A 13,991-nucleotide genomic window follows, 5' to 3' on the forward strand; every position below is an offset into this window, starting at 1 on the left:
CTGTTAATTGTATCCTGAGGGACATCAGTTGTGGCACATTTGGTTTTGGCAAAGTGATAAAAATCATCATTTCTAGGACACGTAAACTTGGGCTCCAAAGCTTCCACCTTTCGCCTTCTGAGCTCCCCATCTGTACCTTTGTGGAGATTCTCCAGGGGCTCCAGGACTCCCCTCCGGAAGGAGGCCATGGGGTCTTGGACACAGGACCGAAGGCTCAGCATGCTCTGTAAGTGAGGCTCCCGAAGCAGCTGCTCCCGGTAGGCCGTCAGCTGAGGTGAGCGGCAGAGCAGGGCAGCAACATTGTGGACGAATTCGGGGACCAGGCAGGTGTAGGCGTTATCTGCTTGGCAATAGTGATAGGCAACCACCTAGAGCAGAGAGATGAAAACGCCAACAGGTTTGTCAGGAGCAAGAGTAGCAGCCATGGTTACCATAGGATCATTCTCTAACTCGGTTTTCCATCTCCCCATTCCACAACTTTTTCAAGTAAAACCAAAAGCTGCTATCTCAGAAATGGCCTGTTTTACCTAAGACAGAAATTTGGTACAGTATTTCTACCGTATACACATATAATTTACAATTAAAATTTATAAATGCAAACTGAGTTTTGGATGATAAGATTCCTTTGTAGAATCTGGGTTTTAGATTTTAAGAAATGGGAAACAAGCCTGAGAATAAAGATTTACATTTATCTAATATTTATTCAGCATGGAACCGTACAGGAGAAAGTCTAATCTTGTACCTTAGGACTAAAATGACCCCAGAAAACCCTTGTTAATCTCAATAAACACATATAACTTAATAAGTCCTTACTTTTTAAAATTAATGTTGTTGTAAATAGCTTTATAAAAAATAATTCAGATTTAGGAATTACCATTAGTATTTTCTAGCGCCCAGAGACAACCAGAATTAGATGACAGGAAAAAGGAAAATGACTGAGAGTTTTGTTAGCTGCAGGTCTTACATTCAAAGAACTCAGAAAATGTGTCAGTCTTAATCTCATCCATCCATCTGGGCAGTCTGGCTGGAGCCTGGTTTTAACCTCTGGGTTTTTTGTTTGTTTGTTTGAATTTGCACAGAGCTCACTCCATACCTTCTGGCCGTTCTCTTTGCCTCAAGCTAAGTGCAGAGGGTCACTTTAATCTACAGCACTCTGTTGGCTCAGTACTACCCACGGAAGTGACAATACTGAAGAGGTAACATGAAATTGGCAGGGGAGAGTCAGCCGGAATGTATGGAAACCACCTGGACTGGTGCTCAGCACAAAGAAGATGCACAGCGATGTTGGCTGACGCTGCCATCACCATCATTGCCCTACCCCCCTCTCCTCCTCCTCCTCTCCATCGTCATCAACATCATCCAAGTTCTGTAGACTCTTTTCTGGCTGCTCGCTTTATGCTTTTAGGCAGATGAAAACTGCCCTGGGAACAGTCATCCACCAAAGTGTTCTTTTTTTTTTTTTTTTTAAAGATTTTATTACTTATTTGACAGAGAGAGACACAGCGAAGAGAGGGAACACAAGCAGGGGGAGTGGGAGAGGGAGAAGCTGGCTTCCCCATGAGCAGGGAGCCCGATGCAGGCCTTGATCCCAGGACTCTGGGATCATGACCTGAGCTGACGGCAGACACTTAAGGACTGAGCCACCTAGGTACCCCTAAAGTGTTTCATTTTGGAAAGACTCCCAATCTATAGGTCATTCTTGCTCTTTAACAAATACTAGAAATGTAACTTTTTTTCTTTAAACACCCAAAATCCTTCTCATTAGGCACACAGAGAAAAATTTAATACGCGAAATGTTACTATCCATAGACAGCTGAGGACAGAAATCCCTTGTGAGTGAAGCAATGAGATGTGATCATAATTTGGAATTGGAAGTGAGAAGTTACATTTTGAAAATCTCCACTCTTTCCTTTAGATAGACTGGTCACTGCTTTATTATACCTCTCTTAAGCACAATGTAAAGAGCCAAAGAGAAAACCTAGCAGCGGTTGATCTCTCCTCTCAATGAACAGTGAATGTCAGTGGTTATATCCACGTGGATACAAATATCCACTTCATAAAGAGCAAACAGCAAACCTCTGAATCAATACGAACTTTCATCATATTTTACCTTGATAGCTTCCACATGTCAAGGTGAAGCAAAGCTGAGCAAATCAGCTGAACTTACCCTTTACCTAAAGTAATGGGATTCTATCCCATTACTAGTTTTAAGATAAAAATTCTGAAATTTAGGAAGAGGTTTCTCTTATTGATTTTATTAAAAATCATCTGTGCTCTAGGCTGAATGAGATTTTATCTAACAAAGGACACTGCTAAAGCTACTCCTTCTGGGCTACCTTTCTTTCTTTTAGTTTGTGAAATATTTCTTCAGCATTCCAAATAGGAAGTCTCGACTGCTTTGCAGAATTCAGGTAGAAAGACCATTCAACATTTTCACCGAATTTGCACTGTGGCTCAAAACAGGATATTTACTAGACATTTCAAAGCAGTTTGGTAGTATACACAAATAGAACATGCACACATAGTAACCAACAAACACAGGTTCATTTGTCAAACCTATCTGGTGCGTCCTCCAAATTGTGTGTTGACATCATCTACGACTTTTCCTACATATACAAATAGGAAACAAGTCTGCTAATGTAGTTTTTTTCTTCAGTCTCTCATTGCTCCAGGGTTCAATGGTATTAGATTTTTTCCTGCAGCTTTGAGAAAGTTACCATGGCCACTTGTGTTCAATCACTATCATGTCAACTTCTTGGAAATGATTCAGAATTAGTCTACCCCCAATAAATCAGCAGGTAGAACCTTTTTCCTTGAATTCTTGTCTCTCATGATGATTTGTTGAAATTTCATTTTCAGCTATGCCTCTTTTATTATTAATTCCTCTCCATGTCAAGTTTTTCTTATGTTAAATCCCTAGACTTTTTATTAAAATAATTCTAGTCAAAATATGTCAGATATGACCAGAATTATATTAATTCTTTGGGAAAGATAGAGAGTAAATTTTACTTATTTATTTTTTTAGAGAGGCAGAGGAAGGGAGGGGCAGAGGGAAAGGAGAATCTTAAACAGGTTCCACACTGGGCACAGAGCCTGATGCAGGGCTTGACCTCATGACCTTGAGATCATGACCTGAGCCAAAATCAAGAGTAGGACACTTAACTGACAGAGCCTCCCAGACACCCCAATAGTAAGTAAATTTTAGATTACTTCTATGAGGGAAGAAAGAAAAAGGTAGGTTTGTAGGCTATATAGACAAAAGAAAAGACTAGCTTTGGGTATAAGAAACTTTAAGGGGAGCCCGGGTGGCTCAGTGGGTTAAGCCTCTGCCTTCTGCTCAGGTCATGATCTCAGGGTCGTGGGATGGAGCCCCGCATGGGGCTCTCTGCTCAGCAGGGAGCCTGCTTCTCCCCCCTCTCTCAGCCTGCCTCTCTGCCAATTTGTGACCTCTCTCTGTCAAATAAATACAATCTTTAAAAAAAAGAAACTTTGATATGGGGCCCCTGGCTGGCTCATTCTGTGGAGCATGAAACTAGAGCTTGGGGATGTGGGTTTAAGTCATACACTGGGTGTAGAGATTACTTAAAAAATAAAATCTTAAAGAAAAAAATAAAAAAGCTTTGATTTAGTGTTGCATATAAGAAATCATAAGATGAAGTATAATCCTCATGAAAGGGCCTAATCAAATGATTAAGTGGCTGCAAACCTGTCAGGCTCCGATTAAAAATCCCAGACCTTCACTCTCCAAAGACTGTTTTCTACTTGAAATGAATAATCTGTGACAGGATTAAGCTAATCTCACATAAAGAAAAGGACAGCTCTGACTATCTGGAATTCTGCTGGAAATAAAAACTTGATTTACATAATGACTGGCACTTGTACTATTTAAATTCTCCCTTCAGGTCTGCTCTCATATTCTTACTCCAGGTCTCATTTTCATCACTCCTTGAATTCCCTCATCCCCACCTGAATGATTCCTAGCTCAGCACATCCCTTCCAACACTTTAGTGTGTCTTCTAATATTTCCAGGGACCTGGAGGTTTAGTATGAGTAAGGACCTTTGCTTGCCTTTCCTAGTCCCTCAACTCTGACTCTAATCCTTACCCTGGGGCTGGAGGCTTAGAATAGCCTTCAGACTTGGGTTCTGCCTCAGTAAATTTCCAGCTTGGAGATCTACTTTTTTTTTTTTTTTTTTGGCAGTAGGACTTTTATTTATTTTTTAACTTTTTATTTTGAACTAATTTTAGACTTACAGAAATGTTACAAAAGTAGTACACAGAGTTTCTGTATATCCCTCACCCAGCTTCTCTTTTTATTAATATCTTACATAATCATAGCGTAATTATCAAACCTAGGAAATAACACTGGCACAACATTACTAAAGGCATTATTAAAATTTTACCAGTTTTCCACTAATGTCCTTTTTCTGTTCCAAGATTCTTTCGGTCCCGTATCACATTTAGTTGTTATTTCTCCTCACACTCCTGTGAGTGTAAGTCTGTAAGAGTTCCTCAGGCCTTATCTTTCGTAACCTTGACACTTTCGAAGAGTACTGATCAGTTATTCTGGTGAATGTCAGTTTGGGTTTGTCCAATGTTTTCCTCATAATCCAACTGAGATTTCTGGGCAAGAATACCACAAAAACAGTGTTGTGTCCTTCTCAGCGGATACCATCACGGGGCCCGCAATGTTGACATGTTTTGTTACTGGTGATGCTGACCTTGATCGCCTTGGTTAAGGTAAAGGTTTCTGCCAGATTTGTCTACTATAAAGTTACTCTCTTTCTCTTTGTAGTTAATAAATATCTTGGGGGAGACACCTGGAGACAATGCTAATCCTGTTTCTCCTCAAATTTCTGCCCAATGATTTTAGTATCCATCAGTGGATCTTGTCTGCAACAACTACCATGTAGTGTTTGCCTGAGAGTGATGCTCTATTTCCTCCCTTTTTTCTTCTACATTTACTATCGGAATTCTACCGAAAGAGTGAGCTATCCTTCCTCCCGCCTCATTTGTTTACTTGAGTGATTTTAAGTATGGAATTATTTTATTCCATTAGTTATATCCAGTACTATATTTATTTTGTTGTCACTTTGCTCCAGCTTCAGTCATTAGGAAGGAAATCCTAGAAATCCTTCCAGGTTGGTATCTGTGTTCTTTCAAGAAGTCCCCCATCTTCCCCACCCCCCATCTTTTTAAAAGCACTTTCTTATTTTCTGGCACCATAACATGCTCCAGGCTCATCTTAAATTTACTCTACCCCAGACCTGGCATCATTTAAGTTCTTCAGAGCCCTGGTTTCTTTTACGGGAGAATGGTGTTTATAAAACAAGATCTGAACAGTAGGTGTAATTAGTGCTATTGAAGTGCCTTTGATTTGGGGCCCTTTTGGTGCAGAGAGCTAGGAAATGCACATACATACACTAATTCACACGCAAAGATTCATCTATATTTCTGTATCTCTCTCTAAATATATCTATGGAAGTAGCTATAGATACAGATATACATATTAAAAATTGTGAATATACACTGATACCTTAGATTTCAATCCAGTGCCACCTGGCTCACTTTCGATTTCCCTTTCCTCGTTTGTTAACTTCCTTCTCCAACAATGAGAAACCTGGGGTTGCTATTTACAATATTTTTATTTACTCGATCCATTCTCTAATACATACACGAAGGATTTTCAGAATTGCTAACCATACTCCTGTGAGAAACACACTTACTGATCAGAATATAGCATTATGCATAGCTCTTTTTGTCTAGCCTTACAGTATTCAGTCAAGATGTTGTCTTCCAAACTGCGTTCTTCGGTGTGGTCATGTTACCCATTTGATATACAGTTAGGTTTGGGGCACCCAGGTGGCTCAGCTGGTTAAGCAACCAGCTCTTGATTTTGGCTCCAAATCTTGATCATGACCTCAGCGTTGTGAGGTAGAGCCTTGCACTGGGCTCCACACTCAGCATGACTTAGCATGGAGTCTGCATGGGATTCTCTCTCTCCCTCTACTCCCTCCCTGCTCACATGTGTGCACTCTCTCTCACTCTAAATAAAATGGATAAAATCTTGAAATACAGTGAGATTTATTTGTAAATGTTTGGATTCCACTTTGGGCTTCCTTGACCCCAACATACTTGTTGGTTTTAATCATGCTCTGGGTATGTGAAACATCACTATGTTTCTAGGAGTCACAGCTATACAAAAAGATATATGCAAAGGAGTGCCACATCTCTCTTCATCTTAATGGGTACCCCATTTCCATTACCCATTTCTTCCTATTCTCCATCCCACCAATCTGCTTTAGGTAACCAGTATCTTTTCCTTCTGGTTAATCCTTCCTGCATTTCTTTTGTACAAATAAGCAGATACATATGTATTTTTATATATCTCTTTCTTTCTTACATGAAAATTAGCATCCCATAGTTGCTCCTTTGCACTCTCCTCCCTATCTAACATTATGTCCTGAAAATACCAATTATAATTACTGATGTACAAGAACTGGCACTAAGAACTTTGTCTATCAAATCAAGAGGTTTTTCACAGACACTTTTAATTCACATATATTAGCTTACTTCATCAAAATGCTAATTGATTTGAAAATCTTACTGAAAAGGCTTCTGCTTACTGGCCTGTTATAGTGATAAGTAAGATTGCTGGCTTCTGCTCTATGCTTCCAAGAACAAACTTATATACTTAAAATGTAACACATGGCACAATTACTGGGATATTTAGGTGCCATTTCTTATACGACATTCACTATAAACTTAAAACTATCCTATCTCTAGCACAAACACGTGCATTTCTATTTTGCTTAAGGAAAAAGTAATCATGAAATTTAAAATATATTCCTTGAGTAAGTGTAAATAATCACTAATTTTCTACTTAAACAATATTTAACATTTTCCAAATCTTGAACATCAACATCAATTTTAATTTAAAGGGCCACTTCTTATATAAGGTATAATATAAATTTGAAGATATCCCATTTTTAGGCACAAAAAAGATTTATTTACATTTTGCTTAAGATAGACATGAAATCATGGACTTGAAAATGAGATTACTTCTTAAGTGTAGTCACTAATTTCCTACTAACAATATGTAACATTTACCAAATATTGAAAATAAACTTGATGAAAGAGAGACTAAGAAGTGACAATGTGGGGAGATGTAATTCCTGGAGCTCTTTTCAGCACTCATCACGATCTGACATATTACGTTTGTTTATTGGCTTTCTCCCACCACAAGAACGTGGGCTACAAAACAGCAGGGACTGTGTCTGTTTTGTTCACTGCCTTAACTTTAGTCTTGTATTCCATGCATTCAAAACATCCATTCTAAATGAGTAAGTTGATGATGATGATGATGATGGAAGCTCTTCAGCATTCAATGTACTTCCAAAGTGATATTTATTCTGATTTTTCTAAATAAGTGGGAGCTAGTTTATACAAAATGTTTAGAAAAAAGCAGATGTCTTTTAAAGTTGCAGAGTTGAGGGAATGAATATGAGGGAAACCTGAGACTGTTTTCAGAAGCCCACTGATAAGTAGGGACGGTTAAAAATGTACTTGGAGGAAATACGCTGCTTTGAGTTCTGGGCTGGACTGGATTTCTATGAAGAAATTAGAACCTTATGATATTACAGATGACTCCCTGTTCCTCCTTACTAATTAACTATGACAAGAGATTTCTCTGAATATTGGAAACAGACACTTTAAAACTCTTGTTCATCTCTTGAAAATCCTCAAAAATAAAACTCCACCTATAGGGATCTCTATCTATAATCTCAGAGTATAATATATAAGGTTGGAAAGTAGATGCACAATTCATAAGTGACTCAACACATAGAAGAAGGTGAAACAAATGCCCGCTGGAGGTAATGACAACAGGACTAGGCCAGATTATCTGTAAAACCTCAGAAAAGCACAGGAGTTAGAAGCACCAGGTACTATGGAAGATGGGGGTGAGGAAGGGAACTGAAAATACAGAAATTATTTGAAGTTTATATAAGGGGCAGTTGGATCTCCAGATAGCCACACCCACCTTGCCCAGCCAGGTGACTACCTTCCCCAACAGCCACAGGAAAGAGAATTATATTTATTAGAGAAACAAAACCAGGGCAAATAGACTTAGGGCTGGTAGACATAGAAAAGGTAAGGGTCAAGGGTAGGAAGGAAAACGATGTAGGGACTTAAGTAAGTCCGCATACTGAATGGTGAAACTCTAACTCTTCTCTTGCCAACTCTAGATATCTACCCAGGATGTATATCCTCCAGGAAAGAGTCCGGTGGAATTTTTTGCTAAAGAAGAACAGCACAAGGAAAAAATTTTATGAACACTGACTTTTGGGTGTTTCCAATAAAGGCTGGTGGGCTGTCTTACTGCTGTATAGTTACGCTCTCTATAAGCTTCCAATCAGTTTTCTAGTGCCTAAGTACTAAGGAAGAGATAAGAGAAAATACTGCATCTATAAAACAAGAATAGAATGCTGTGAAAAAGAAGGGAACAACTAGGGCCAAAGAAAGAGTTATTGGAAATTAAAACTATGGTAGCCAGTCCTTGTGAAAGGATTAGAAGGTAGTGTTGTGAATCTCTCTTAAACCAAAAAACAAAATAGAAAAATAAAAGTAGAATACAGAAAAGAAAGCTTAAGAAAACTAGAGTATCAGATTAAGGAATATATATATTTTTAAAGATTTTTTATTTATTTGATACAGAGAGAGAAAGATCACAAGTAGGCAGGCAGAGAGAGAGGGGGAAGTAGGCTCCCCACTGAGCAGAGAGCCTGTTTTGGGGCTCGATCCCAGGACCCTGGGATCAGGACCTGAGCCGAAGGCAGAGGATTAACCCACTGAGCCACTCAGGCACCCCCAAGGAATATAATTTTTGATTAAAAAGAGTTGTAGAAGGAGAAAACAGAGCAGATGGTGTGATAAAATTACCAACATGTAGTACAAAAACACTTCCCAGAATCAAAGAACATCTTCAGGGCTTACGAGGTACCAAAAGAATAAATGGAAAAAAGGCCCAAGGAGAATGGTAATAAAAAATAAGATTCTAAAAGTTTCTGGAAAGAAAAAATGGTATAAAGAATTAAGTATAAGCGATGCCTGGGTGGCTCAGTCAGTAAAGTTTCTGCCTGCGGCTCAGGTCATGGTCTCAGGGTCCTGGGATTGAGTCTAGCATCGAGCTCCTTGCTCAGCAGGGAACCTGCTTCTCCTTTTGCCTGCTGCTCCCCCTGTTTATGCTTGCTTGCTGTCACAAATAAATAAATAAATAAATAAATAAATAAATAAATATCTTTAATAAAAAAAAGAATTAGGAATAAAAATATCATTTAATAACAAAATTATTGGGGCTCCTGGGTGGCTCAGTAGGTTAAGCCTCTCCCTTTGGCTTAGGTCATGGTCTCAGGGTCCTGGGATCTAGCCCCGCATGGGGGGGTGTCTCTGCTCAGCGGGGAGCCTGCATTCCCCCTCTCTCTGCCTGCCTCTCTGCCTACTTGTAATGTCCCTTTCTGTCAAATAAATAAATAAATAAATCTTTAAAAAAGAAAAAGGCTACTTTTTAAAAAAAAAATAACAAAGTTATTAGAAGCTCAAGTCAATGGAGCAATGCCTTCAAAATTCTGAGGGGAAATAATTTTTAACCTAGAATTACATTACGTCAGATAAATAGTAATGTATGAGAATGGAATAATGATGCTTTTAGAAACATTAAATTTTAAAAACTTACCTCCCGTGCACTATTTTATAGTGCAGTGGCTACTGGCGGATCTGCTCCACCAAAATGAGAAATAAAATCAAGAAAGAAGATGATGACATGGGATCAAACACAAAAGAAAAGTAATGGGAATTTCCAGGATAAGAGCTAGGTGGTAAGCCTCAAGAGCATCCTAGGTCCAGGCTGAGTTTGACGGAAGGCTCTAAGCTCTCAGGGGAAATGTAACTGATGCGGAAAATTGTACTGAGAGGCATTTTACAAAGCTATTAAGGATTATGGATTATAGCTATAGATTTGAAAAAGAAAGCAAATTTTACTTTTTAAAATTTTTTTTTAAATAAGCTACACACCCAACATGGGGCTTGAAGTCACACCCCTGAGATCAAGAGTCACATGGTCCCATGCTCTACCAACTGAGCCAGCCAGGTGCCCCCTGCCAAGAATAAGCAAAATTTAAAAAGAGGCATTTCATAACCCTAGGAAAAGCAAAATTGCTCAAGAAGGAAATGTTACCCTTGGTTCCACAATGAAACATATGTGCACAGTACTAATACTGAAAATACTATAAGGTGGATTCAGACAAAAATCATGATGTAATGGTACAGAGATGATGGAGGGAGGAAGGAAAGTTAAAGATCTAAAATTCTCATCATCCATAAGAAGCAGCAAGAGATAACGCATAAAACTGATGAAAAAAAATTATAGCAGTATAAGAATATTATTTAGAAACAGAGGAGGTAAAGATCAGAAGAACAGCCTCAGGGGTTGAAAGTGGCTACCTTTGGGGTGAAGAGGGGAAAAGAATTGCTGGTCTTTATTGTAAGTCTTTGAGCATTAACTGATTTTTGAAAATCAAGCAGACATTACTTAGATAAAAAATAGAAGTTTAAAACCCAAACATATAAAAAAAATATTATGAACGGCATAGTAGAGCAGGAAGAGTTTTGAAATAGGAATGAAAATAAACTACTGAGTGCTTATACTGTGATTTGGGTAAATCATATAACTTCTTTGAGTCTCAACTTCCTTATCTATTCATTATGGGACTCTGGTTATTTCTGAGGGCCTTTCAAACAATAAGGCTTTCGTTCTATAATGACAACATATTTTTTTCTAGGAACAGCATAGAAAGAGAAACTCTTCTCCATGGTCTCATGGTACAGCTGTACACATTTCTGTCCACTTTCCCAAGGGTCCCCCTACCTTTGCCCCTTGAGGTCAAAATGGAACTGGCACGCCCGCACCCTGAAAACCCTATTGTACCTGCGAGGCTAGTCTCCGCATAGCCTCCTCCTGCCGCCTGCGCATCTCTGGGGTTCCTGGGCAGCTTCCACTGGGGATGGATGAGTGGGCTGAAGGTGGCTGTGTGAGTGGCAGCTCTCTGTTGGCATCCACATCTGGATTAAAAAGATGAGATGTTTGCATGAGATATTCATAAAACCCTGAGTTAAAGGAAGACTGGTTAAATTCCGTTTGTTCTATGATCCAGCAATTCTACTGCAAGAGAAATAAAAACTCAGGTCCACAGAAAAACGTGTACACAAGTGTTGAAAGAAGGAAGATTCATAACAGCACAAAAGTGAAAACAACCCAAATGTCCACCAACTGACGGACGGTTAAAATATGGAATATGGAATATCTACACAATGGAATATTACGCTCACTCGAAGAAGCCAGTTAGTTACAAAAGACCATCTACTGTATGATTCTCTCTACATGAAATTCACAGAGTAGAGAAATCCACATAGACAAAAAGTAAACTGGTGGTTATATAGGGGTGAAGGCAGGGAGTTAGGGGGAGAATGGAGATTGACCACTAATGGGCGTTTCTTTTAGGGGGAGACAAGAATGTTCTGATATTAGATGATGCTGATTGCTGTACAACTCTGTGAATATACCAAAAAGCACTGAGTTGAACAATTTAAATGGGTGAATTGTGTGGTAAGTGAATTGTGGCTTAATAAAGCTGTTTTTAAAAAATCTCACTTGTTCATGTTATTTAGAAAATGTCTTATCTCCTACTAGAAATTATAGACTGTATATTTATATGGGTACAGATCACAATATAAAAATGGGTACCCAAATCAGGAGACTGGTGATGGTTACTAGCCATGGAAAAGGAGGAGGAATAGGGGAATGTAGTCCTCATTTAACTCCCCACCAGCAGGACTGAGTTCAGACTTCTTCCACCCAGTTGGGAGAGTAAAATCTCTGGTCACTGGAGCCGAGTTCAGAATAACTGTAGGAGGACAGGAGTGGGAGGCAGCAGTGGAAAAAGACTGAAAATGTGTGAACTGAGGTAAAGCTCTGTGACTGTCACTGTATCATTTCTGTTGTTCACTCCTTCTCCCAACCCCATTCCCCTTTATCCGGTATTTGATTTTGTGGGCGATTACCCTGTGGCCTGAATACCCTGTCTTCTAGCTACTGCTTTTGGGAGATGCCTTCCTTTTCGTCAGGAGTGGCTTTACTCTCTGCCTGGTACTCAGAGAACAGGAGAATAAGTTCAGAGGTAGGCAGTCAATGTGCACAGGAAATGGGCAAAACAGTCACTGCTTCCGAAGTGAAAAGACCAGGGAGGGTAGGGGTCACTTACTTAACAGCTCGCTGGGGGCCTGGCAGCTGTTGGCAAATGGCAAATCCAAACAATACCTACACTGAGACTTTTAGTGACGGGAAAAGAGCCCTGTATTAGACAGAGCTTCCCTAACTACTGTACTGACTATACTTGTAGTTAACGTAATAGAGCCTAAATTACACAACGGCTCTATTTTTACAAAATGTTTTTGTGCTTTGTGTGTCTGTGCTGGGGAGGGGGTGGGTGATGACGGTGGTGGTGGAGACTGAAGCGGGGGTCAGGTTTGGGAAGGGGTGTGGGTGGAAAGCAGGATGACAGGCTAGTGCCTGCCTTGACAGTTTTTCTGTACTTTCCCAGGAAAATGACAAGGAGGGGGCGGGCTGGGGGCTGAGTGTCTGTTGGGGAAGGACGGAGCCAGGCAGCGCAGGGCTGCAGGCTGAGCGGCTCCCATCTTTCACAGCGATGCTGTGCAGCGTGGAGGAGGCAGGGGCAGAAGGAAGAAGGCAGATGATGCAGAGATGGGAGCTGGGAGCTCCAACGATTTTCTACCGTGTTTTCATTATTTCTACAACTCTAACATTGGTATCGCTGATGGGGGATTAGGAAAGCCATCGGGAATTCAAATAAACCTATTCAAGCTTGATGTAAATTAAACTCTGTGGAAAAATTAAGCCATCTCTCCATACAGACATCATTCTTATTCATTAATGAAAGAAATTCTGCTGTTGCCAGTAAAGCTCCCAGCGCCAGCTTACATAATAACAGATTAATGTGAAAAAACAGCTCACACACTTTATCAGTCACTTATTCTTGACCCTTCTTAAGGGCTAGTGGCTCTGGGAAGGTGGCAGAGGTAGGATGTAGTTTGGACTTGGGCAGATTACAACAGAAGTTATTTTGTACAAGGCAACTGCTGGTTCTGTGTGATTCTGATAAATACATAACACATATTCTATCTCCTCTGACACCATCTTCAAGTTTTGAAAGTTAACTATCAGGGCAAATCTACAGTTACAACATATGGACATTTATCTCAAGAATGGCAGCGTCCTGCTATTTTTAGAATATCTCTGGAGATAAAAGGCAATTGATGTCAGAGAATAACTTAATGAACCTCTGCTTTGGGGAGTACATGGGCTATGTTCTGTTAACCCTTGTTCTCCCAGGTACCTTTCTCAGAAAGCAGCTCTTTTGCCCTTGGGATTTATTCTGTCCTGCAGGATCCTACCATTCTGTTATCTGCAACACTCATACACAGAGGAGTCAGAGAGACTATTAGCTATCTGGTTTTCTTCCTAACACACTCAAAGAGTTAACCTCTTGGATTACTCAGATAAGATGTAGTCTGGTGTGATATTTAAGTATTCAAAGGAAAATACTGGAATAGGTTGGAAAGTTAATTTCAACTACTTTTCAAGAAGATATGTTTTTAGAATCACAGAATTTTAACACAGGAACAAATCTTAAAGATCACTTCCTCATTTTACAGATGAGAAAACAGGTTTAAAAAACTCAATTAGAATTCTCAAGTTACAAAGTATGTGTAGTCACTTGAGTGTTGGGGCTCAAACTCTGGGTTCTTGGCTCCCATGACACAATGCCAATCTACCTAAGAAAAGCTTCCTAGAGAAATTAAGCATGCTACTGCTTGTGAGAAGGAATACTTCCATACCAATTTTTATCATACCCTGGT

At 39.6% G+C, this 13,991-nt stretch overlaps 1 protein-coding gene across 8 annotated transcripts in view; it reads right to left on the reverse strand.

Moving 5' to 3' along the window:
• The window catches only part of TANC2 (tetratricopeptide repeat, ankyrin repeat and coiled-coil containing 2), a 363,824-nt gene that overhangs the window by 76,602 nt on the left and 273,231 nt on the right, over window positions 1–13,991 (reverse strand). For all 8 annotated transcript variants that reach the window (XM_032870890.1, XM_032870889.1, XM_032870888.1 and 5 more), the window contains 2 exons: window positions 10,984–11,117; window positions 137–368 (listed from right to left, as the gene is read on the reverse strand). In XM_032870890.1, coding sequence (XP_032726781.1) covers window positions 137–368; window positions 10,984–11,117 — 366 coding nt within the window. The remainder of the gene's footprint in view (window positions 1–136; window positions 369–10,983; window positions 11,118–13,991) is intronic.

Source organism: Lontra canadensis, unplaced genomic scaffold (assembly GCF_010015895.1).
Source record: "Lontra canadensis isolate GAN:19392208 unplaced genomic scaffold, GSC_riverotter_1.0 scaffold41, whole genome shotgun sequence".
In the NCBI taxonomy this organism is placed as follows: domain Eukaryota; kingdom Metazoa; phylum Chordata; class Mammalia; order Carnivora; family Mustelidae; genus Lontra; species Lontra canadensis.